At 36.2% G+C, this 26,480-nt stretch overlaps 3 protein-coding genes across 4 annotated transcripts; 1 reads left to right on the forward strand and 2 right to left on the reverse strand.

Annotated features, from left to right (window-relative positions):
• The first annotated feature begins 682 nt into the window (after positions 1–682).
• On the forward strand, positions 683–4,954 carry LOC111798580 (pre-mRNA-splicing factor 38-like). The gene is made up of 7 exons (XM_023681820.1): positions 683–1,103; positions 1,597–1,718; positions 1,819–1,909; positions 2,163–2,292; positions 2,414–2,484; positions 4,018–4,523; positions 4,618–4,954. Exons 1-6 carry the CDS (start codon positions 814–816, stop codon positions 4,490–4,492), a joined length of 1,179 nt encoding a protein of 392 aa, XP_023537588.1. The 5' UTR covers positions 683–813; the 3' UTR covers positions 4,493–4,523; positions 4,618–4,954.
• An 842-nt stretch (positions 4,955–5,796) lies between these two features.
• On the reverse strand, positions 5,797–17,862 carry LOC111798578 (topless-related protein 3-like). The gene is made up of 25 exons (XM_023681818.1): positions 17,485–17,862; positions 16,662–16,841; positions 16,441–16,554; positions 16,095–16,253; positions 15,495–15,660; positions 15,280–15,409; positions 14,847–14,962; positions 14,578–14,713; positions 14,343–14,452; positions 14,131–14,197; positions 13,981–14,054; positions 13,801–13,896; positions 13,611–13,703; positions 12,123–12,250; positions 11,556–11,790; positions 11,305–11,469; positions 11,095–11,178; positions 8,832–8,984; positions 8,640–8,750; positions 8,313–8,492; positions 8,106–8,234; positions 7,607–7,702; positions 6,580–6,762; positions 6,322–6,497; positions 5,797–6,232 (listed from the first exon to the last, which is right to left on the reverse strand). Exons 1-25 carry the CDS (start codon positions 17,562–17,564, stop codon positions 6,016–6,018), a joined length of 3,378 nt encoding a protein of 1,125 aa, XP_023537586.1. The 5' UTR covers positions 17,565–17,862; the 3' UTR covers positions 5,797–6,015.
• Positions 17,863–22,774: 4,912 nt separating this feature from the next.
• LOC111799276 (probable protein phosphatase 2C 34) lies at positions 22,775–25,772 on the reverse strand. Of its 2 annotated transcripts, none has more exons than XM_023682753.1 (6): positions 25,555–25,772; positions 24,093–24,416; positions 23,703–24,005; positions 23,502–23,619; positions 23,199–23,422; positions 22,775–23,079 (listed from the first exon to the last, which is right to left on the reverse strand). In XM_023682753.1, the coding sequence occupies exons 2-6, from the start codon at positions 24,342–24,344 to the stop codon at positions 22,882–22,884; spliced, it is 1,095 nt and encodes a 364-aa protein (XP_023538521.1). In that variant the 5' UTR covers positions 24,345–24,416; positions 25,555–25,772; the 3' UTR covers positions 22,775–22,881. The 2 variants fall into 2 exon arrangements, with proteins under 2 accessions (XP_023538521.1, XP_023538522.1); XM_023682754.1 differs by having other exon boundaries at positions 25,504–25,772.
• Between the last annotated feature and the right edge of the window lie 708 nt (positions 25,773–26,480).

The following is a 26,480-nucleotide window of genomic DNA, read 5'->3' on the forward strand; positions in this document are numbered from 1 at the left end:
CGTAAATGGCTAAATATATTTTTTCTTTCTTATTTATTTATTTTATATACATGAACACAAACTAAAATAATTACCCTCACGAGATAAAAATAAATGGCTCTCTTAATTATTTTAGTTTAAGTGTAATTTTAATTTAATTTTCAAATTAATTAACGATAAATTTATATTATATAATATAATTTTAGAAGAAGAAAATTACGAGTTCTTTACCACAGCGTCGGAAATATATTTACACCATCGTCATCCTCGAATAAGGTATGTTCTTCGACAACCCCGAGCAGTGCATAGTCGACCAGCGTCTAATTCACCTACCAACTCCCATAATAAGTTTAATGTCCAACCAATTTTTTTAATTATTTAATTTTTTTTTACTGTAATCCGACATTTAAAGAGTTATTTCAATCGTTATAAGAACGAAATTTACCTAAAATAAAAATTAATATTATATGAAATATAATTAAATGAGTTAAGTTCGTAAAATTATTCGTGAACTTTTTATTTTATTTAAAAAATACTCATAAACTTTATAAAATTACAATAATACCCTTAAAAAATTTAAAATATATTCCAAAAATACCCTTCCAATTTTAAAATTTTATTAATGCCATTATTTATTTATTTATTTTTATTGTTACCGTTAGTAAGAAGTGGATGTATATAAATACAACTAGAGCATTTTCCATCTAATTCGTGAGTCGCAAGACTCATTGTGCCATCCTCTCGCCGTCCGGCGTCTGAATTAGGGTTTCGATCAATCTTCTCCGTCGATTTACCTGCAACAATACTGATTTCGCCGATTTATAGCTAGTGGTTATGGCTAATCGTACGGATCCAGCTGCGAAAAGTATAAGGGGAACGAACCCGCAGAACCTGGTGGAGAAAATTCTTCGCTCGAAGATCTACCAGAACACTTACTGGAAGGAGCAGTGTTTTGGTTTGACGGCGGAGACATTGGTTGACAAGGCCATGGAGCTTGACCACCTCGGCGGTACACATGGTGGCAACCGCAAGCCTACGCCGTTCATGTGTCTCGTTATGAAGATGCTCCAGATTCAGCCGGAGAAGGAAATCGTTATCGAGTTCATCAAGAACGAAGACTACAAGTAATTGTTATTGTCATTTTAGTTTTCATTTAGCAGAACCTCTTCCTTTTGGTTAACTAGAAGCGTTGAGGAGTAGAGTGAATTGGAGGGAATATTTCAATTGTTTGTTTTATGGAGTTGAAAGAAGCCGTGATTTTGGGAAATTACTGCGAAGCTTGTGAAAATAATTACTTGTAGGTTTGGAAGCTTCTGCGGTTGATCAGTGAATCGGAAATTAAGGATAGTGAATGATCTAAGAACTTGTTGTTTGGGCATTATCTTTGGTAATTGTGATTTGATAAGCATAAGAAATGGATGAACTAATAGGACATGGTTGGTTGAGCTAACTGAAGCTATTTGGAAATGGGTTCTGTATTTCTTGTTGTACTATGGTTCTTAAAGTTGTTATTAACTCGCCTTAGTTTGCAACGATTGCTTTTATACTGTGTGGTTTTGAAAATGAATAGTTTGCAACGATTGCTTTTATACTTTTTTTTTCTTGCTTTGGACATAGATACGTTCGGGTCCTTGGTGCCTTTTACTTGCGTCTCACTGGGACTGATGTTGATGTGTATCGCTACCTGGAGCCTCTGTACAATGACTATCGGAAATTGAGGAGACAATTAGCTGATGGATGTAAATGCTGGGCCTCGTGTTGAATTTTATCTAATTGGTCATTTTGAACTTGATCGCCTCTCTAAGAAAAACTTTATGAACTTGATCTTATTTTTATCAGGTTTTTCTTTAACTCACGTGGATGAAGTCATTGATGAACTTCTTACTAAAGATTATTCGTGTGACATTGCTCTTCCACGTGTCAAGAAAAGGTATGGTACTGGTACTCACGTGGCTATTTTCCAGTCAAGTTATTTTGTAAGTGAAAGTTGATGATGTCTTATTAAAATCAGAGCCTTAGGAGAAAATGCAATATTCATTGTTTGACAAACAGAAATACATGGTCACAAGTTCTAAATGTTTCTGTTCTGTTTTCTCTCTCCCTTTATATGTCTCTAGTGTTCAATTTTTAATGCTGTGCTTCTTCTTGAAGTAACGGAAGTATGGTACACTTTGAAATTGCAGATGGAACCTTGAATCTACTGGTTCACTGCCCGCAAGGAAAAGTGCTTTAGAAGATGACTTTGAGGAGGAGGAAGAAAAAGAGGACGTTGAGCCAATTAATGACGCATTAGAAGATGAGATTCATGAGAAGGTATAAACGCCATTATCTGCTGTACGAAAATGTGCACCTAGTTTGCATTTTCTTATCCTTAGTAACTTTTTTTTTTTGATAAGAGATCCTTAGTAACTTTTTTGATACCTGGCATCTACAGAATTATTATCGAGGGAGAAGTCCTGCGCGGGAGAGAAATAAAGACAGAAGGCGTGATAGCCACAGACACAGGTCCAATCCCCTGTCTTCAGTTTTTTGGTTTCTTCTTCGTCCCTCGCCTCTTATTGATGAATTTTTTAATATTTTCTATTGTGGAGTGCACCATTAATTGAAATTCCAGTCTATTAGCTATCTTCATTTCGTAAATTACATAATTTTTCATTGAATGTGAACAATAATGTTCAAGACCAGAATCAACAATTTTAAACTCACAATTTGTATTTTATTTGAAGCCTTTTGTTGATAATTCAATTCTCTTAGTAGAGTTGGCGTTGGTGACCATTTAAAAATTAGATCAAACAAAGATTGGAGATGAATAGAAGGTTGGAATGTAGGCGTTGGTAAGCATAGAGGGGCTAGAAAGAAAAGTCAAGGTCGGTATACAAAACAAGGGGTTTGGGAACGAATCCTGTTCACACAAAAACTCTTCCTTTAGTTGAGACTTAGCATCTGAGCTTCCTCCATCTTAGTATACTAACTTAGCTTATTAGCCGTCACTCTATAAGTCCTTGTCTGTAGTTAGGGTTGAACTCTCTTTTTTGTTGGACATTTTTTTGGTATGCTCTTGTATTTTTTTTCGTTTTTCTCAATAAGAACATATTTCGTAAAAAAAGAAAAAAGGAATGGAATTTGTGGCACGGCATGAAGTTATTTGCTTGGTCTGGAAAATCCATTTCATTGTCCATCTTGGGATTGAGTTTAGTTTTGAATTCTAAATATTTAAAAATTGAGTATTTGACCGGAAGAAAGAAAGATCTTTTGCCCTTTTGACCACCTTGTGTAGGTCAAACTGAATGCTAAGTTGATTTTGGTTTTTTTACCATACAACTTATGTGAAAATAAAGATAATTCTTTGTTTGTTCTTGACATGGTAGGTTAATTAAATCAAATGAACCCTGTCTTGATCTGGCTCTATCTAAACTGATTTTGATGCACACTGAAAAAAAAACCCAGCTTTTTAATTACATAGTTGGAAGCAGTTGAAATTTTTTATTTTTGGATTGCTATCCATACTGATCAAATTAAACGTTCACATGTTTTCTGTCACAACCATGGCATTTCAAGCCATTGGTTGCTTGCTGGCTTCCTACAGTAAATTCTCAAGATCCTGCCAGGTTTCTCTGTACTGACAGTGTGCAGCTGAGAAGTATGATGGATCGTACAAATTCTTGTCAAAGTGATCTCATTTTTTCAATTTTATTTTTGTATGGCTTTCAATGGTTATCCTGGTGACCACAACTGAGAACTATCTTATGTTTTGTTTTTGTTTTTACTTTTAGCTTTTTTATGATTCGTTTTTCGGGCACCGTCAAGTTTATATTTGATCTTCTTCTTCCCAAAGGTTCTACCAATTCTGCTTTTACAGTGAAATTACCTGTTTGTGCAGCTAGCATAGGATATTTTATTCTCCATCTTTTGATCATGAAATCCTTGTCTATGATGCGCTATTTGGTTGCACTTCTGGGATGTCTTTACTGCATCGTTCCATTGAGCGAGGAACAATTTTGATCTCTTGACACCCTGTCTTCTTGTATGTAATCACAGGGACCGAGATTATGATAGAGACCGGGATTACGACAGAGACTATGATAGAGATTGGGGACGTGGAAGGGAAAGAGACAGGGACAGAGATCGAGATAGGGACAGGGATAGGGGTAGGGATAGGGACAGAGATAGGGATCGCTATCGCCTAAGGGATGATAAGGAATATAGCAGAGATCGAGACAGGGAAAGGGAAGGCAGGGAGCGGGAGAGGCGAGACAGAGATCATCATGGTAGGAGGAGGAGCCATTCAAGGAGCCGAAGTAGGAGTAAGGATCGGGAGGATGGGGAATACCGCAAGAGAAATGCCCGTAGCAGTGCCAGCCCGAGACGAAGGGATGGGGCCGAGGATAGAGACGAGCCAAAGAGGAAGAAAGAAAAGAAGGAGAAGAAAGAAGGTGGTGCAGGTGAGGAGGATCCGGAGATTGCTGAATGGAATAGGATACGTGCTTCTCTTGGACTGGCACCTCTCAAGTAGATGATTTTTCATCCAACAGTTTCAATGATCTGTGAGTAAATTCTGTTGCACAAGTGAGCAGCTTGTTATACTCTTTAATTCTATGTAGCATTAAGGTTCTGATTTCTGTATAATATGCTCTGCAGGTTTATCCTTTGTTGAATGTTACTAGAAACCACATTTTAAAATATTGCAGTGCTGCCGCAGGTGAACTCCCTCCGCCCTCTTGTCCGAGGGCTAAACATAGAAATCGGGTTTCATATCAAGTCTGGTCTTAGTTCAACTAGTTAAGATATATACCTACCTTTAAAATTCCAGTGGTAGAAAAGTAAGTTAACAAATTAGTTGCGATTGTTGTCTGTTTTTAACTTTAGAATCGCTAACAAATTAGTTGCAATTGTTGTCTGTTTTTAACTTTAGAATTGCGTTTTTCGTGTCTTTTTTCTAATTTTTTCAATTTGTTTTAGTATGGTGTTTTGTTCAATCAGTCCAATCTTTGATCGTTGTTTCTATCAACGAAAAAGTTCTCTGATTCATAGATCGAATTATAATGGACGAGTCTTGGATCATTCAATTACGTATTATCAAATTTTTTTCTTCATTTAACTCGGATATTTCTTTCAATTCAACTAATCGAATTGGGTTTCTAACCCGTTTTTTTTGTTTGGTTTAACATAATTATAAAAAATTGAACGAATAACAAATTAATCAAATTGAAAAGTTTTCTAATTTAGAGTAAATTAGATGAAGATCAAATTTATAATTTACCTATATGCATTGAATATATATATAATAAAGCATCCGTTAAGGATGTAGCAGTCACCGATGGTAATGCCACTACGCCATCGGTATTGGCACTCAGTGGATGGAGCCTTACATTAAGATTGTCTCTCTGATGATATATGTTAACAACTACGTCAACCATCACATAAGAGTTATTTCAATGACAACTTTATAAGGAGTTAGGTGGGAGCTTATTGATGTATAAAGAACCTACCTCAGTATCTCTACGCCGCTCTGTAGCCTTATCTCTACAGTAGCCGAAGGAATTGCCACTACGCCGATTTTTTTTTTTTTTTTTTNCTCCATCATTTTAGTTCAAATATTATTAAAGGTTCAATTTTAACCTTCCAATAAAATTTAAAATTAATCCCTTTTAACTCTATTAGCTTCTCATTTTCATAAATTTTAAGAATACATTTTTATGGTGCCATGTATGAAAATTATTATTACTATTTAACCAAATTCAATAAAAATAATTATAAAATAAAATAAATTGGGCATTTGAATGTTTTAATCCCAACAAAAAAAAGAAAAAAAAAACATTTGAAGAGAGGGTTGTTAAGTAGAATATTCAATTATGAGTTAATTACAATAAATAAGAATATAAGAATGTATCCCCTAAGCATTATATATAAATTGATGTCCAAAACTTACATTTTTTTTAAACAAAGGGTGAAATGGAAGAAGAGAACAGGGGAACCTACTTCACTGACCTATATAGCTTGATAAAATTACAGCTCAAACAGAGAGACCCAGAAATCTCACCTTTGTATCTGATCCGGTGTGTGGTTGCTGGTGGTCGACGATGAAGCCGTTCTACCGTTCGGAATTCCATTGTCCATCGGCGGACTTGCTCCCCATCTCCCCTCTGATTCTGTTGGCTCAATCACTTTAACAGACCCGTCAATCAACCCGATCGCAAACTGGTTCGGTTCTATTGGATGTGTCGCGACCACGAGCGGGTATGCAGCTTGGCTTCTACAGAATTTAGAAATGAGAAAACAAAAATGTAATGCCATCAGTCTAGTGAACATTTTTTCATGGAAATATAAATTTTGATTACTTACGAATTCAACACTGCAGAAGGCAAGTACACTGATGGGGCGATACGACATCTTAGTCGAAGGGTATCGGCATCGAACACTCCAACATTACCATCACAAAATGTTGCGTAGACCAATTGACTGTTGCAGGAATATGCTGCATAAGAAATAGGCGCTGGCAGAACATCTTGTGGAACCCACTGCAGAGAAGAATGAAGAGTTCTATATCACGTTTAGGACAGCATCGGTATTTGGAATCGACAACGATGGGAAAATCCATACCTGTCGAATACGATCCATTTTAGAGGCATCGTATATAGCTATCTGTGTCTCGTGGACTACCAACAAACGTATCTGATCAGAATGGAACTGTACACGAGTATCCCCGACCGGCGCCTTTCCTGCTGGGAGATGGATTGTTATGGATTTCCTCTTCTCCCAAGTGTCAATGCTCCACAAACATAGCTGCAGAGTTCAGCAATTATTGGTAAGGCAAGAGATACATGGAAGTAGGAAAATGTTTAGCCAAAAACAAAAATCCAAGCCATACCACCCGAACACCGAGCATCAGTTTCTGGGGGATCTCGAATCTTGGAGAACCAAAACATTTGCACATCATATGCGTATGAGAATTCGAGCAAAAGAATGAAGAACACATATGCATAGGCCTCATGCTATTATTTTATCCTCTTTTTTAACAAACATCTAATAATAAATTACCTGGACATAGAACAACAACTTTACACATTCCCTTATTCGAGGCAAATCGTACCACTTCGAAGAATTGAAGGGGACTAAAAAAAGTGGCAGGTCGGAGTAAAATAGAGGCGACAATAAATAATACAAGTATACTAATTTTGAGAAATACACATGGTTTGGCAGTAGAAAAAAGAAAAAAAAGGGTTAAAAAACCATTTTGGTCACTTCACTTCTGAGTTATATTCTATTTGTATGTTCAAATAAAATTCAAAAGGCTTAAAATTGGCCTATGTTGTTAGTTTATTGTTTAGACCCTACTAGCTAGTAGAGATAAATTTTAAAATTTATAGAAAGTATGGAGACTAAAATTGAACAAACCTAATGGTATTTTAAACTCAAAGAAATTAACCCTCGAGAAGAGGAAGCAAGATAAGATCGGGGAGAAAGTAAAGATTGACGAATCCCAATTGGTAAAAGGACATTCAAGCCATATAACATAAGTCAAGCCTAAAAAGAATAACAGAGCAAAAGTTTTTCACATGTTTGTTTTTTAAAATAGTTTCTTAACAAAGAACAGAAATATTATTCACAGGTAAATAAAATCACTCACTTGAGCATCAGCGCCAGACGAAACCAAAATATTGAGACTGCTCGAAAACGCCAGACCAGTTATACGCTTCTGGTGACCCTTCAATTTTGATTTTACCTGAAGAGAGGACATAATATGCCATTAGTATAAGAGAGCAGAACTGAAATATGTTATAACGCGTGCGACTAGGTCCAAGGCGCTTGCTTCTTTGGAGCAAAGCTCCCTTAATGAAGCTCACTTGAGGGGGCGCCTTCGTGCTGGTAGGGTGGACCTTAGCACCTCGAGTCTGACTTCCTAATTTTCATTTTTCTAATTTCTAAGGAAGAAACACAAGAATATTCTTACCATCCTGAATAAAAACTCTATTTTCTTAAACTATTTGTCATCTTATTTTAAAAAAAAAAAAAAAAAAAAAAAAACTTTTTTCCATTGTGTGCCTCATAAAAAGAAGCCCATGCATTTTTTTTTTNCCTCACATGAAAAACCGATGGAAGTAAACTATATTTCGAGGAGAACATACCTCATCCACTCTGACATTGTATATGTGAATGGTTGAATCCTCCATTCCTATGGCAATAATGTTGTTATCTTGCGGGTGGAAAGCTAGGAAGGTAGAAGCAGGGGGAGGAGGCATGAATGTTGTCATCACCTACAAGTCGAAGTAATTCATCACCAAACAGAGAACCACAGATAAAACAAAATTAATGCGTCTTTTTGGATAACATACCTTGAAAGTCATCATGTTAAATAATGAAACTTTTCCACCAGATGCTGACATTACATACGAGTCGTTTTTGGATAGTGCTATACACGGGACAGCTTCTTCAAGGTTTACACCTGAGACGTCATTAGTCATGAGCAGACCACTATTTGGTTGCCAATGATGTGGAACAGCATTGGCAGTGGCCTAAAAGCGCAACGGTTAATATAAGTGTCTTCCAAATAAACAGAAAAAGAGTGAAGGAATGGCAACAGAAACTAAGATATCTGCAAATATAATCACAAGAGACTGATAGAAATCAACATATGTCGTCAAAAGCTTCCGAGCTAGTACCTTTCCACTTGGATTCTGTTCGTTACGCGTCCATTTCCAGAGCTTCTGGATTCCATTTGACCCAAGAGCTAAAAGACCAACACCAGAATTTGTGTACAGAAGTCTAACAACCTGAAGGGTACGATTTCTATGTAAGAATTGATGCATATGGAAAATAATACCCGAGAAGAAAATTTTGAACATATAACAAACCTTGTGGGTGGAATCTGCGTTGTCGGGCATGGTGACCAACCGGCAGTTGGCTGGATCAACAATTTCAGCCAATTGCCAGGGATTGGCTTTATCAATTGCATCTTCTACAGTTCTTTGTTTGTCCACATTTCTCCCCAAACCATCGACCCCATTCTTCAAAAAGTGATTGATAAATCAAAATAGTCAATAATACTAGCAGCATAATAGACTAAATCGAGAACACATTAAAAGCTTAGAAGAAATTAGGGACGACACGCTTGAACTACCACACCCTTTCCTGCAGAAGGAACACTAGCCCAATGACAAAGGATATCTAAGAAAATTCCATTACAAGAGCATAAAAATAAAAGCAAGAACCAAAGAATCAGGATATACGAAAGAAGCCAATGCAAAACCGCTCAACTTTGAGCGACAATGTCACTGCTAAAACTGAACGGGATACTAGAAGCTACAAAATTCGAAGAGGTAAACATAACTTACAATAATCGAAGGTCTGACTGGGGAGCTTCTTTCTACTTTACAATTAACAGGACTAACACTAGCAACGGCAGATGCCCCGGAGACCTAAACATGCATATTTGTGAGTTTTAAAGATCAAATTAGGATTTTCTTCAGAAAAAATAAAAAACAAATAAGATCAAATAAAGATAATCCTATTATAATGATATCAAAGTGAACATAGGAATGAACCTTCAAGGCAGATTCCATTGGCGATCTCAATGCTTCAAATGGGGTGGTAGATTCAATGGCCTTTAATGATCTCATTCCAACAGCATTAGCAAGTATCTTGAACCCATTATCCGTAGTAACAGCAAGAAGATTTCCTTCCTTATTGAACCTCAAGCAAGGAAGACTCTGAACAAGGATAACTTGATTCATCAATGTCAAGGATAACCTAGAATAAAAATGCTTTATAAATGAAATAAGATAAAATTACTAACCGGGAGTCCACCTTCTGCATCTGTATAAGTGAGAACATTGGTGTTATCCATATCCCAGAACTTGATCTGGCTATCTTCACCAGCAGCCAAAAAATGATTCTGGGTAGTATCAAACTGCACAACACCAGTTGATTTCTTCCTAAATCCAGCATATGTCCTCTTTATTGCTCCCTCACTTTCGTTCCATTCAACTAGATAAGATTCTCCATCTTTACTTGTTCCACAAGAAAATAATCTGAAAAAATGAGGGGAAAAATAATAATGAAGTTTTATGCAATATTCAAGGACAGTCGAAAGGAAGATAGGATAATAAATGTGAACAAAAGATATAGAGCATGGAACTTTATCTAATAGAATCACAGATTACGGTTGTAATCGTTCAGAGGTCAATAAAACCTAGCATTCTAGGATTTGAGAAAAAAACTGAATTATAGAAATAGAACGAGGAAGGAGAGAAAAATGATGGAACGGAGTTGGAGAGGTGGTTAAAATTGGAAACAACAATCAATCTGAAACATAACAAAAAAATTAAATATCCCCATTTCATGCATCGATATGACTACGTACCTACTCCCATCTGCACTATAAAGCATTCTGGTGCACCACTTTCCAGGAGCATCATAATCAACTCTTGAACCCATATGATCATAGAGCCACGCCTTTATCTTTCCATCAAGAGCTGTTGAAAATATGAACTGCAAAACCGCAAGTCAACATGTTACACTCAGCTCCCAATGAAGTTGCACCAACAGACAAGATGATCTTTGTATGCTGGTGCCAATGCATAGCTATTATCAAATTACATAAGATATGTTGAAGCTAATAATAGAGTTTGAATGAGTTGTTGAAGCTAATAATAGAGTTTGAATGAGTTGAATGAGCTACTGCCGAAGAGAAGGAGGAGGTGAATTCAATTTCATCCACACAAATCTCAACCAACTCCAGGAATCTCCCTATAAAAGGACCTCCATCCCCATCATTCAAATCACTCCTCCTCTCAATCTCACTTCAGTTTTCTGTTGTCACCAACAAGATACTAGAAGCTATTAAGTGTGCCCGGCTGCTATAGATTCCTAATCCAATCAAAGCAAAGTTAGACATACCCAAAAAAGAGTCCATAATAACTTTTCCCNCTAGCCCAATGACAAAGGATATCTAAGAAAATTCCATTACAAGAGCATAAAAATAAAAGCAAGAACCAAAGAATCAGGATATACGAAAGAAGCCAATGCAAAACCGCTCAACTTTGAGCGACAATGTCACTGCTAAAACTGAACGGGATACTAGAAGCTACAAAATTCGAAGAGGTAAACATAACTTACAATAATCGAAGGTCTGACTGGGGAGCTTCTTTCTACTTTACAATTAACAGGACTAACACTAGCAACGGCAGATGCCCCGGAGACCTAAACATGCATATTTGTGAGTTTTAAAGATCAAATTAGGATTTTCTTCAGAAAAAATAAAAAACAAATAAGATCAAATAAAGATAATCCTATTATAATGATATCAAAGTGAACATAGGAATGAACCTTCAAGGCAGATTCCATTGGCGATCTCAATGCTTCAAATGGGGTGGTAGATTCAATGGCCTTTAATGATCTCATTCCAACAGCATTAGCAAGTATCTTGAACCCATTATCCGTAGTAACAGCAAGAAGATTTCCTTCCTTATTGAACCTCAAGCAAGGAAGACTCTGAACAAGGATAACTTGATTCATCAATGTCAAGGATAACCTAGAATAAAAATGCTTTATAAATGAAATAAGATAAAATTACTAACCGGGAGTCCACCTTCTGCATCTGTATAAGTGAGAACATTGGTGTTATCCATATCCCAGAACTTGATCTGGCTATCTTCACCAGCAGCCAAAAAATGATTCTGGGTAGTATCAAACTGCACAACACCAGTTGATTTCTTCCTAAATCCAGCATATGTCCTCTTTATTGCTCCCTCACTTTCGTTCCATTCAACTAGATAAGATTCTCCATCTTTACTTGTTCCACAAGAAAATAATCTGAAAAAATGAGGGGAAAAATAATAATGAAGTTTTATGCAATATTCAAGGACAGTCGAAAGGAAGATAGGATAATAAATGTGAACAAAAGATATAGAGCATGGAACTTTATCTAATAGAATCACAGATTACGGTTGTAATCGTTCAGAGGTCAATAAAACCTAGCATTCTAGGATTTGAGAAAAAAACTGAATTATAGAAATAGAACGAGGAAGGAGAGAAAAATGATGGAACGGAGTTGGAGAGGTGGTTAAAATTGGAAACAACAATCAATCTGAAACATAACAAAAAAATTAAATATCCCCATTTCATGCATCGATATGACTACGTACCTACTCCCATCTGCACTATAAAGCATTCTGGTGCACCACTTTCCAGGAGCATCATAATCAACTCTTGAACCCATATGATCATAGAGCCACGCCTTTATCTTTCCATCAAGAGCTGTTGAAAATATGAACTGCAAAACCGCAAGTCAACATGTTACACTCAGCTCCCAATGAAGTTGCACCAACAGACAAGATGATCTTTGTATGCTGGTGCCAATGCATAGCTATTATCAAATTACATAAGATATGTTGAAGCTAATAATAGAGTTTGAATGAGTTGTTGAAGCTAATAATAGAGTTTGAATGAGTTGAATGAGCTACTGCCGAAGAGAAGGAGGAGGTGAATTCAATTTCATCCACACAAATCTCAACCAACTCCAGGAATCTCCCTATAAAAGGACCTCCATCCCCATCATTCAAATCACTCCTCCTCTCAATCTCACTTCAGTTTTCTGTTGTCACCAACAAGATACTAGAAGCTATTAAGTGTGCCCGGCTGCTATAGATTCCTAATCCAATCAAAGCAAAGTTAGACATACCCAAAAAAGAGTCCATAATAACTTTTCCCACCTGCTACCCTGTTCAGTGATGTTTCTATGTAAATTAAACTGTGAGCCGTCATCTATGTGGTGACGGGTGTTAAAAATGCAAATTAATAAAGAAAATACATGTGGTGTATGATCCTCAGTTCCCTAGCAGTAACTTCAGGCTTTGTGGCCTTACACTATAGATATCCATTCAACCTGTGGAAACCCACCCAAACAAGGCGGGAATGAGGGAGAGAGCAGGGGTGAGAATTACATTCTCCGTACCTGACCCCCTAACCCCAGTCCCATTCCAATCCCCGCCCCACCTCACTTTTATATATACACAAGACTATGTTGTAATATTCAAATTTAAATTTTTAGAAATTATGTAGATTATATTATATCTTTCCTTATGAAATATTATTGAACTTATTAGGATGTTTTACATTATTTAATAGAAATTATAATGAAAAATGGAAATTATCCATTAAAAAATTGTTTAAAAGGAATATTTTAAAAAATGAAGAAAAACTCCCCGTGGGGAATCCCCACCCCGATCCCCGCAAATAATTGGGGAATTTCGTGGAGATGGAGAATGAAATAGGAGGCAGAGATAGAGAAGGCTTCGCCTTTTGGACATCTCTACTTGACACAAGCTAACGGACGAGATTCAGGAAAAGAAATACAGAAACGAAGAAACAGAGCTTGGCTTTTTGACATCAGATATCTCAACATTTTTGCCGCTCCCAAATAGGATAAGAACTGATGACAATTAAAATGTTCCTCCCAAGGTGCATTGACAGCTCAACTCAAAGTAGAACTCATAAAATAAAGAGAAAGTAGCTGGCATAACCTCCTCGATCCAATTTTCTAAATGAGAAGTACAAAACTTCATGCATCCATATGAGACATGCAGAAATACTAAAAAGTAAGCATGGATAGGAAGAATCTTGCACGAACTCACCTGAATGCTCTCCTTGTGATGAGGACATATGGAATACACTGGTGCCTCGTGCCCTTCAAAGGTAAATAGCTTTCGCCCTCCTATATCCCAGACCTGTGCAATTTCTCAAATTAAATGCAAAGACAAGTTTGTCCAGGAACTTTTTAATGAGAATTCAGATTTCTTAACTAAAGAACGATGATCTCTATACCTTTATGAGTTTATCTTCTCCACAAGTTACCACACAGAGCTGTTTGTTTGGATGGGCAAAAGCCAAGTCATTCACTCCACCAGCGTGGGCATCAATCTAAAAAGGGAAGCAATGATACGTTAATAGAATATGAAGTTATCAAATCAAATATGTAAAAGAAAAAGAAAGGTATAATCAAACCTCTGTTTGTTGGTTTAGTTCATTTGAACTATTATACGAGTATAAATGAACTAAATGTCTTGTGAATGCAACTCCTGCAGCAACAAGAAGAGAGACAATCAATGGGGCGCCTATAATAGGCTATCGTCCATGACGTCAAAATGAACATACCAACAAAAGTCCCATCTGGACTCCAAGTAACTCGGCTAACAGATATTGTGTCTTTTACAATGGCAGCCTGCAATGCATGTTCAGTAAGACACCCATATTAGGTCATGACTTCAAATAAATTCCATGTGCTAAAATAAAATAGAATTTTGATGTTCCCAAAGAGAATATTGACATAAAATTAAACTAACAAAAGCTCTAAACTAGAATAAAACCTGAAATGCCAATGACCTAGATGACATATCCCATAGCTTGAAAGGCTTTGAAATCAATCTCTCCCTGATACCAAGTTCCCAAAGTGTAACTTCGCCATTGTTAGAACCGACTGCCCAAAAGACCAAATGGGGAAAGATAAAACAACGAAGGAAAAAAATATCTCAAAACTTCGACTAAGAAATCAGAGATATAGATCAACAAAAACGGTTAGGTTCATATGATACACAATCATACCAAGAAGTAATGTGTGGTGAGTTGGATGGAAATCCATGCTTGTAACAGTGGAGCCTTGGTGCAGTGTCAAAGCTACCATTCTTGGAAGGTCTTCCAATGACCAAGAAGCTTGCTGCCTGGGTGCTGGATATGTGACCTGAAAAATATACAGTGACATGAGAAAACCAATATTAATCTTAAATCATTGAAAGTCACACAAAGATACCAAATTAAAGAAAATAAATAGTCGTGACTACATGCATAATATAAGAACTCGGGGGAAAAGTTACCTCTTCAACAGATTGAGCAGACCGCAATCGCTTAATTAGTTGTTCATGCTCAGGATTCTGATAATCAACCATACCAGGATTTGCTGGAGGCGTTCTTGCATGTTTCAAAATTGAGACTGCTTGGGTAATGATGTAAAGTCGTCATCAGTGTTTTCATATTTTTCAGTGTTTTCAAATTCTAAATTTGTTGCCGAGCATATATTAAAAACATGGAATATAACTTTATTTTCCATTAAATCTCTTGTTTTCAAATTCATGTTTCTTTATCACAACCAAACGTGCCCTTAATTTTCTATAAATACTTAACCGCTACTGCAATCCTAGGGTGGAGAAAACTCTTCATTTTAAATGCATTGCCTAAACACTCCCTATATAATTTATATACTCAAATTGAAGAAGAGATAGGAGTAGCAAATTGAAGAAGAGAACAAACCTTGATTTTGGGGAACGGGAATTGATGATGCAGTAACCACAGCTGCTTGGACAGATGAAGAAGCTGAGGCATTTGCCATCCAGCCAGCTAAAGCATTGGCATTAGCTGCAGCTCCGGACGGTGGGAATGGCTGTTTGATAATAAAATCCAAAAGGGAATTTAGAACCAACTTAATATTCAGATGTATCCAAGGATAGTAATATGTAACACCATACACTGTGAGCTCCAAGAGGGGCATATGGCGCAGGTTTTGCAACAGGAAGATTGACTGTTGTTGGTGCAAGAGGACCATTGGATGGCGAACATGTATGATCCATGAATAAAGTTTTGATATCAGGATTTGGCCGTGGATTTTTACACAACTGATGCTGCCAATTCAAGCTGCATCAAATAATAATATCAATGGTATGGAAGTTAAAAAAAAAAAAAAAACAAGTACCTCATCATCTGCAGCTACTATTATCTTTTAAAGCTTTATGATTCAGTGTTTTAGCATCATATAATAGTCAACAGATAGTTGCTGCTTAGTAGAGTCAAAAGGAGTTTAATTTTCTCCGTAGAAATCTTTAACATTAAAATATATTAGTGAAATCAAGACACAAAAGTTCAATGCCAAAGATAAAATCCATATCAATAGATATAGTTGATGGAGATAGAATAGAAGTATCTGGACCAAAAGCCAAAGGCACAAAGACGAAGAACTGCAGGACATATCATTAAATTGGCTCAATAAACATTTTTTCTGATAAATCACTAACAACTTAAGGTGGAACTCTCAAAGAAATTTCCCCACAACCACCAACAAAGATTCTGACCTTTGATTGATGAGTGTTCGCAATCTTGACGACTTCAAGGTTGGGAAGACAAGCTTGTCTCTGAAAAGAGGATTGGCCTCTATAAGCTTTTTCAGCTCTATCAACATTATACTACGAGCAGCTTTTGTGTCACCATACTTAGAAAGCTGCTCATTCTCCCTGGTAAAAATTTATTCAAAGTAGAGCAGACTCGGTAAATAAAAGCCCATGAAATTAATAAATTTATTTCAGGAGTTATAAATAATTTCATCAATCCATGATCCTTTTTCTTTCATATCATCTATATAAAGGAAGGATACTGAATCAACTTTGAATTCTTATTAATAATGCATGTGTAAAAACTTACCTAAAATTAGTAAGAGTCAAAAGCTGTGTAATTTCTTTGAACAACTCCTCATTAAATGTTGAGAAAACTTTCAAGTCGCTTACCAATATCTCCACAGCCTTCGGCTTGTCATTCCTTCAACATCATCAAACAGGACAAGTTAGACATCATTCGTCTTACAACAAGAGAGAAAAGCAAAATTCTTTTACGTGTGCATGAACTAGAAAAAAGAGCTCAAATACCGGTCAAGCGCTTCAAGATACTTTTGCTTCCTTATTTCAAAAAATATCTTCATCGAGTATCTGTTATCATCGACTTTTGTATATCCGGATAAGTACTTCTCCACTTCCTCCCATTCTCCACTCTGAACTTTTTCCTCAAAGTACTTCATATTGAAGTAAAACCCAGATTCTTTCTCAAGCCTACACATAATTTATTATTCCCCAAACAAAGGATCAGAAAAAATTCAAAACAATTCAATTTAAGGAGGAAATAAATGCCACAAATAATCAATAATGCTAATATTGAAGGTTTATAACCTTTGATATAGTAATAGCATTAGTAATAACAATAGAAACTATTTGGCTATAACGGAAATCTCTCGGTTTCATTTCATCGCATCCTTAACTGAGCAACAGAAATTTTTACTGAACATGATGAACACATTAAGAGACCAAATCCAAGATATCTTTTTACATCTATTGACATGAAACAGAATGTCATCCTTCTGAAGTAACACATACTACAAATTCAGCTAGAGAAAACAATCCCCATAACCAAACATCACATATAAACGTTAATTCAAATTTCTCCATAGAGAAGAAGAAAATGGAATATCGCTATGAACAATTAAATCAAATATACTCCAAGCATACACTTGCGAGAACAGAAACCTGGCCGCAACAGTACGTAATGTGTTCTAACATTTCTTCAACACGCGCATCGAACGAACATATAGTTCAGATTCACAATTTCCACTCCTCCTCTCCCGTTTAATTCCATTACAACTAAATTCAACGACTCCAACACACAATTATCGGAGAATTATAGAGAGAATAAACTTACTTATGCACCGATTCCTTGAACTTCTCCTCCTCGAGGAATTGAAGTATGAGAAACACCAGTTCTCTGCTCAAAGACGACATTTATCTCCACTGATAATCTCCAAAATCAAAACCTCACCGTCCAGAAACCAAACCACCACCGAACCTCAAAGCTGAAAGTTCAAATTCCCACCAAATACGCCCGAATCCGGTTTAATATCAAACGCAACATCCAAATCTACGCTCAGACTTACCGGAAATCCTCAAACAAACAAAGAATCATAAAGCTTTCACGCATCACTCGGAGCGAATTCCAAGGAATTCTAGGGTTTCAGATGGCTGCAGAGACAAGAGAGAATAGGACTTGGTCTCGCTATCTTCGATGCGGTCTACAGTAGTCTCTCTTTCCACATGCCTATCAGTTACAAACTTTGATAAGCCAAAAAGTCCTTATCCGATCTTTCGACTTACTTATCAATAAGCGAATTTACTTATGTATGATAAGAGCAATTAAGAAGCTGTGTTGCGGATTTGATCCACCAATTCAAATCTAGTGAATATTCGCAAACACGTCCGGTCGTACCCACTTTCTCTCTCCTCTCCCTCTCTCTCTCATCCCAAAGTACAGTCGCTTTCAGCAATTAATCGGCATTATCTCGTTTTATTGGATAATTATCGCCGATTTTATAGCTATTACTGATCGGATTTGTCGACTGTGGGGCCCACTTTTTAATGCCTCAATTTACTTTTTTTTTTTTTTAATTACTTATTTTTTATTCTAAAAGTAAAATAAATAACAAATATTTATAGATAATTATTTTGTTTCCAAATATAATTTATAATATATTATGTAATCCAAAAGGTTTTAAATGTGGATCTGAGAAATATCTCAATTTTATGAATTTTTATTTTTAAAAATATCATTAAAAAATTATCCAAAAAATTATTAAATTATTAAATTAACAATTAATAATTTCGTTAATTTTTAAAAAAGCTTGTATTAGTAATATTTTATTATTCATTATTGATTCAAATTTATGTAATATATATTAAATTTATTTAATGAGAGGTTGTGCTTGTGCTTTTATTGTATTTTTTTAATATTTAAATTATTTTTAAAAATATTTTATTTTATCTATTTTTTTCGATGATATTTATACCAGAGTTTCAATAATATTCTTAAATTTTGTCTCTAAAATAATTCTACCGCTAAACAAAACATTAAAAAAAAATCTTTAAATTTTTAAAAAACTTCAAAAATATCTTTAAATTTTTTTAAAAAGTACATTTTTAAAAAAATAAAAAATACATTGATATGACGTTTCAAAAATACTCATAAACTTTATAAAATAACATTAAAACGTTTGTAGATTGTGATGTCCCATCTTGTTGGGGGAGGAGAACAAACTACCGTTTATAAGGGTGTGAAAACCTTCCCCTAACAGACGTGTTTTAAAGTCTTGAAGGAAAACCCGACAGGAAAAGCCCAACGAGGACAATATCTGTTAACGGTGGATCTGGGCCGTTACTAATGGTATCAAAGCCAGACATCAAACGATGTGTCAGCCTTCTCGCTTTCCCCGAAAGGGGGTAGACCAGTGTGCCAATAAGGACACTGTCCCCAAAAGGGAGTGGTTTTAGTTTTGGGGGCGGTCCCACATTGATTGGAGGAAGGAAAGAGTGCCAGCGAAGACGCTGGAGCCCGAAGGAGGGTGGATTGTGATGTCCCACATTGGTTGGGGAAGAGAACAAACCACCATTTACAAGGATGTGAAAACCTTCCCCTGCGTTTTAAAGCCATGAGGGAAAACTAAAAAAGACAATATCCGTTAGCGGTGGATTTGGGTCATTACTTAGTCTATGAAGTGTCGGTAGACGTTTTTCGTCCATATATTGACAATATAATTTTTTTTAATAAAAATATAAAAATGTTAATATTATTTTAAAATTTTATTAACATTTTATGAGTATATTTTAAATATAATCCTAATAAAAATTCAAACTTTTGGTTGAATAAATAAAAAATAATTTTTTATTAAAAAATAATGAAACATCGTTTTGTCTTATTAAATAAATAAAAAATGTGGCTTCTGGTTGGTGGGAGTTTTAATTTATTTTTATAAAATATTAAAAAATAATAATTAAATAAAAAATAAAAACTTTTTAGAGCTAGTTGCGTGTCCTTTCAAGTAGGGCCCCATAGGCTTTATGAACCAGAATTATGTGCCACGTGGAACGACTTAGTTACGCAAGCGGTCACGCGCTTTAGAGAGCGAGTGAAGTGAGAGTGGAGACGAAGCACATGTAGGTTTATTTATTTATTTATTTATTTATTTTGTATTTAAAAATTTTCAATTTATCGTGAGATGATATCGTTGATTGACGAGCTGGCGATTTGTACGATATTTTTAATACTCACATTTATGATAAAGTGATTTAAAAAATATAAAATAATTTAAAAATAATTATAGGTAGGTTTCACTCAAATTAGTAATAATAGATTTGTCAAATTAAAAGTTTGGTGGGTCCCACATGACATCATGATTTTGGACACGCTCGTCACAAACCTTAAATCGAACTTACATTTTTTACCTGTCTTTTGTGGCTTGTTTGAACGTTAGGCAAGGTTTGTTTTTCCGTCAACCGAACATAACTTATGAGCTTGTTTGACTACACACGCTGCTTGTGTGTGCTTGTTTGATTGTCTCGACTCATCCGACTTACTTATACACTAGGATAAGTCATTTGGCTCGACCTTGCCTCTCTTCGAAGTCAATGTCTCTCACATGCAAAAAGTTGCTCATGATAATTGAAAATTACTGGTCGCCAATAGAAGTTGCACAACAATCACAGATAACGGACAATAATAATAAGGGTATTTTGGTCATTTTCATATATCCGAGTTTCGAATTAAACGTTTTAAAACCTATTTTGATTGGAAGTGTTTTATGGTTAAAAGGTAAAAACAAATAAATAAAATTATGGTTAAGGTAGCAATCTCCTACAACCGTTCCTATTGAATGACTTTATTCTCAACGCTCCAAATCATCACAAAATCTTTGGTGGGCTCCATTTCGCTATTTCCAATGATATTAATATCATAATTTCTATTTTTGTAATTTTTTTTATAATAATTTCATAACTTTTTAATAATTATTATTGGATTTAAAAATATTGATTTAAGTGGGATTATTCCAATCATTTATTTAATAAAAATAAAATTTATTTATTTATTTATTTCAAATACTTAATTAAATTTAAATGTAAATTTTAAATAATTATATCAAATTATCATTTACTTGAATCTAAACTAACCACAAATAAAAATTCATGGGTCGTGTTGACGGGTTGATCGGGTTCTTCAGATCATCAAATTTTTTTAACATCCTCGTAAATTAGGTATCCATCGTCGATTTAATATATCTGAACAATATGTCTCAAATGATTAAGTCATATAAATTTGCTTTTCTGATTAAATATCGGCTCGAGTCAGTTGGTAGAACAGGGGACTCAAAATCTTCGTCTGACCGGTTTACTATAAAAATAAATACGTCTAATGTGTCGGAAAGGAAATGGCCGGTATAGCTCAATTGGTAGAGCAAAAGACTAAAAAATCTTCGTGTTACCGGTTCAAATCTACTATTGAAAATACGTCTAATGTGTCGGAAAGAAAATGACCGGTATAGCTCAGTTAGAAGAGCAGAGGACTCAAAATCTTGAAAATAAATAAAGATAATGTGTCGGAAATGGCCAGTATAGCTCAATTAGTACAACAGAGAACTGAAAATCCTCGTATTATCGGTTCAAATCTGCTATTAACAATAAGAATAATGTGTAGGAAAGGAAATGGCTGGTATAGCTCAGTTAGTAGAGTAGAGGACTGAAAATCCTCGTATTACCGGTTCGTTATTTTTTAAGTCCTTGTTTGATAACCATTTAATTTTTTTAAAATTACACGGGTTTTTTTTATTATTTATTTATAAATTTATATTAATTATTTAAAAAGGCCCATATGTGACAAATTTTGAAATTCACTATCAAATTTCATTTTATAAATAATAATCACATTTCTTATGTCATCTTGTTTTTGTGCATTGAGAATCTTGTACTTGAAAAAGATTTAATTCACTAAATATAAATATAACTTTTTTATAGTGTTCTACCAATCTAAGCCCTCCCACTTTCTATAAAGCAACTTGCTTTAATTTAATTCCTGTTTTAGGTGCAATAACTCTTGGGGACCATTTGCAATAAGGGTCGGTTTAGTACGAATATTGCAATTCTGGTCTTACACGGGTAGATATTGTCCACTTTGGCTCGTTGCACGATTTTAAAACGTGTTTACTAGGGAGAGGTTTCTGTACCCTTATAAGAAACGTCCTGTTAATATATATTGTCCCTTTTGGTTTGTTACGTATCGTCGTTAACCTCACGATTTTCACACCCTTATGAGGAATGTTTGGTTTCCAACCAATGTAGGATTCTACAATAATTTGTAACCGTTCAAGCCAACTGCTAATAGATATTGTTTGTTTTGGCTTGTTACGTATCGTCGGTAGTCTCATGATTTTCACACCTTTATAAGGAATGTTTGGTGTCCCTCTCCACCTTGAGGGCCAACGTCCTCGTTGGGACACCATCGGGTGTCTGGCTTTGATACCATTTGTAACAGCCAAATCCACCGCTAATAGATATTGTTCGCTTTGGCCCGTATCATTGTCAGTCTCACAATTTTAAAACGCGTCACTAGGGAGAGGTTTCCACACCCTTCTAAGGAATGTTTTGTTCCCCTTTCCAACCAATATGGGATCTCACAATAATTTGTAACATACCACAATAATTTGTAACAGACCGAGTCCACTGTTAATAGATATTGTCTGTTTTTGTTCGTTACGTATCGTCGTCAACCTCACGATTTCCAAACCCTTATAAGCAATGTTTGGTTTCCAACCAACATGGGATTCCACAATAATTTGTAACAGCTCGAGTCCACCGCTAATAGATATTGTTCGTTTTGGCTCATTACGTATCGCTCATGATTTTCACATCCTTATAACGAATGTTTGGTATCCCTCTCCAACCAACATGGGATCTCACAATGCACCCCCTTGAGGGCCAACGTCCTCGTTGGGACACCACCCGGTGTCTGGCTTTGATACCATTTGTAATAGCCAAATCCGCCGCTAGTAGATATTGTTCACTTTGGCCCGTTACGTATCGTTGTCAGCCTCACAATTTTAAAATGCGTCTACTAGAGAGAAGTTTCCACACCCTTATAAGAAATGTTTTGTTCTCTCTCCGACCAACATAAGTCTTCTAAAGAACTAAAGAAATGCTATTGAAATGTTGAAGTTTAAGATATTACAACTAGAATAAGGAGGAGAGCAATAATATGTTTTTGCTTACTTGCCATTTCCTCCTAGGATACAAGGTGATCTTGATCTGATGAGGAGTGGAAGAAGAGGCAGATAGCTGATATATCATCCATCGCAATGCCCCGTCTCTTCCGTTTCCATGCCCGAACCGCACACTCGACCAAACGTTTTGATGATTTTGCTCGATCCAGTGTCGACGATACAATCTCGACTGCTTCTTGGTTGGAGACAACATCCCATACCTAACGAAACGAACAAAAAGAAGACGTTTCAGTCATACAACTCTCGATCCTCGTTTTCGACGTTTTCGGGACGTCGTTTAAGAATCACGAGAATTGGCTGCAAAGCAAATGGTTCTTACCCCATCAGTTGCCAATATAATGAATTGGTCTCTTCTAGTTATGCTTCTACATGTCACTTCTGGCACTGAAATGAGCCCAAATTCTTTAATACAATAATCACCAAACGCTCTCGACATCGCCAATCCAGGTGATTCCTCGTCGGGAAGCCAGACTCGATGAACTCCGGGCTCATCACTTAAACAAAACACCCGCCCGTTGCACTGTCGAATCCGCTCGGCCTCCTCTAAAGATGATAAATATCAATATGTTAAAAAACTTGAACTACTCATTCATTTTCCAGATAGAAGAAGAGAGACACTAACGAGGTAGGTTCGGTTTGAAATCGACGGTGAGCTGAACCGGTACTACACTTCCATCATCTGAAGTAGTAGCCAAAACCGCTCGAGAGTCGCCAACGTTGGCCAACACGACTAGTTCACCCTAGAAATGAATAGCAAAGAAGATCTATGTTGATTATGATATTCTTCCTACTTAAGAAACATGAAACCAAAATCCATTTTTACCTGTTTAACTATGGACAGGGCAGTTGTTCCACTGTAAACCGTATCGATTTTTCGATGCTGCTCGAGCTCGTGATCGATAGCAGCACAAGTTCTTAAAAACGAATGCTTCCATAACTCGAATCGTTGATGCTTCTTTTCCGACTCCAATTCTGGTTCAAGAAAAGCTTGAGCAAGTCCTTGTTGCCAGTGGTGCAGCAACGATGGTGGCATCGATTCTCTTACGGTTTTCGCGACAAAATGACCCCACGGTCCGTGCCCATCGAAAACTCCACAAAATAACATGTCGTCTTGGCATCCAAATTCCTAAAAACACATAACAGGCAGTTCTAATATTGCAAAACAACAACAAAAAAACTCCCGAACTTCGGTTTTTTCGATCTATTCGCTTACCTCCCATACGATGCAGCAATCTTGGTTTACTCCTTTGTTGCCTCGTTTCGAGAACACCGAAGCAAAACTCTCCGAGCCATCTGCATTGAGGAAGCCAGAGGTGCATAATATCGAGTCTTTCTTTTTCGCTTCCTTTACCATGGCTTTCGCAGCTTCTCGACCTCCCTCGTTGCCTAAATTCCCGGAATTTCTACCTTTTTTGAAAGAAAATGACCTTGCTAAACCATTGAACATGGTGGAGAAATGCCCCATTAGCCTTGCAACTCAAATTCTCACAACCCCACTGATCCAAAACTTTGATTCTTGCTTTTAAAGAATCAGTTTCTGAACATCAAACAGCTTAAAATCAGCTAAATCCAATACCATGAACAAAGGACAGGATCTGACTCAGAAAGCTAAGAATCTTATGCTTTTTAGAACAGGAAATGACATGTTTCAGTGAATTTGTAAGCCATTATCACAAGAATTCATAATAAACAGCTAAAACCTATAAGAATATTGTACAAAATTCACAGTAGAGGTGCTGAGAATAGTTCAATTCAAGCAAAAAAGACAAGAATGATCAAAGGCCAAACAAATTTAGTATCCCCCACTTGCTTTTGGATCTATAAAAAAATCAATACACTTGCTAGTCACAAGAAATCCTGTTTTTTCTTTCACTGCGAGAAAATTTTCCTGTTCTTTTGAAATTTTCTCAGCTCCCAAACAGAAAAACTACTCAGTTTCTCTTTCACTGCGAGAAAATTTTCCTGTTCTTTTGAAATTTTCTCAGCTCCCAAACAGAAAAACTACTCAGTTTGTCTTTCACTGCGTGAAAATTTTCCTGTTCTTTTGAAATTTTCTCAGCTCCCAAACAGAAAAACTACTCAGTTTGTCTTTCACTGCGTGAAAATTTTCCTGTTCTTTTGAAATTTTCTCAGCTCCCAAACAGAAAAACTACTCAGTTTGTCTTTCACTGCGTGAAAATTTTCCTGTTCTTTTGAAATTTTCTCAGCTCCCAAACAGAAAAACTACTCAGTTTGTCTTTCACTGCGTGAAAATTTTCCTGTTCTTTTGAAATTTTCTCAGCTCCCAAACAGAAAAACTTCTCAATCTGTTTTGAAAAACTTCTCAATCTGTTTTTCACTGTGAGAAAATTTTGCTGTCGTTAATCTTTTGAACAATTTTCAACTCCCTAGAACAGACCTTGAATCTTTCATATTACGATGACACTTTCAAAAGGAAAAACACCTTCAATCAGAGATTCAAATTACTTAATCCACTAGAACAGTCACACAAAACAAGAGACAGGAAAAAAAAAACCCCCAAAAAACAGGGGAGAAAAAATTAAGGTTCAAGACAAGAAAATCAAATCTCAGAGTTCATAGAACTCAAAAAAACTGAAACGGATGAAAAATCCGCGAAAATCAACCTCAGAAACAAACGGACTCCACGAAAATGGTCGAAGAGTGAGGCGGCTTACAGAGGCGGAATCCGGAGGAATCGCCGGGAAACAGGACGGCGAAGAGGATTCCGGCGAACAGAGTCGGCGGCGAAAGTGGAGGGAAATCGATCAACATCCATAGGAAGTTCGCGATTGGCGGAGTTGGGATTTTATGCGCGAAAGAGGAAGAAAATGGGAGAAAAAACGAAGTGGACGTACGACGAAAGCTGTAATCGAGTGATTATATGTGAAACGTGCCGCTTTTGACTGTGGGTTTGTTATGCATATAAGATGGTCCTTTTCTTTTGCTGAATTTTCAATATGGTCCTCCATCTTTTGAAAATTTCAAATTTACCCCCTTAATTTTTAGCTTTAAATTTCTCCAAAATATTCAATTTTTTTTTTTTACAAATTATTTAGTAGATGTCGATTGTCGGACTCACACATTCCACCCCTTCGGGGTCCAGCGTCCTTACTAGCACACCGCCTCGTGTTTACTCCCCTTAGGAGAACAGCCTCCTCGGTGACGTCTGACTCTTATACCATTTGTAACATTGGAGCTTATCGCCAGAAAATAATCAATTTAGATAGTCCTTTGTGGCTCCGTTAGCGACTAGATCAACACGTTATTGCTTTAAAAAAAGCTCCTGTCGAAGTTCACTATAAATCTTTGGGTACCCATCATGAGACCTCGTGTTTACTCCCCTTCGGGGAACAGCCTCCTCGGTAACGTCTAGCTCTTATACCATTTGTAACATTGGAGCTTATTACGAGAAAAGAATCAATTTAGATAGTCCTTTGTGGCTCCACTGGCGACTAAGTCAACACGTTATTGCTTTAAAAGAAGCTCCTGTCGAAGTTCACTATGAATCTTTGGGTACCCATCATGAGATTTACCGGTACTATCTAATAGTCAAAAGTATAAAAAAAAAAAAAAAAATTCTTTGTATTCGAACCACTTTCGG

Source organism: Cucurbita pepo, chromosome LG07 (assembly GCF_002806865.2).
Source record: "Cucurbita pepo subsp. pepo cultivar mu-cu-16 chromosome LG07, ASM280686v2, whole genome shotgun sequence".
Classification (NCBI taxonomy): domain Eukaryota; kingdom Viridiplantae; phylum Streptophyta; class Magnoliopsida; order Cucurbitales; family Cucurbitaceae; genus Cucurbita; species Cucurbita pepo.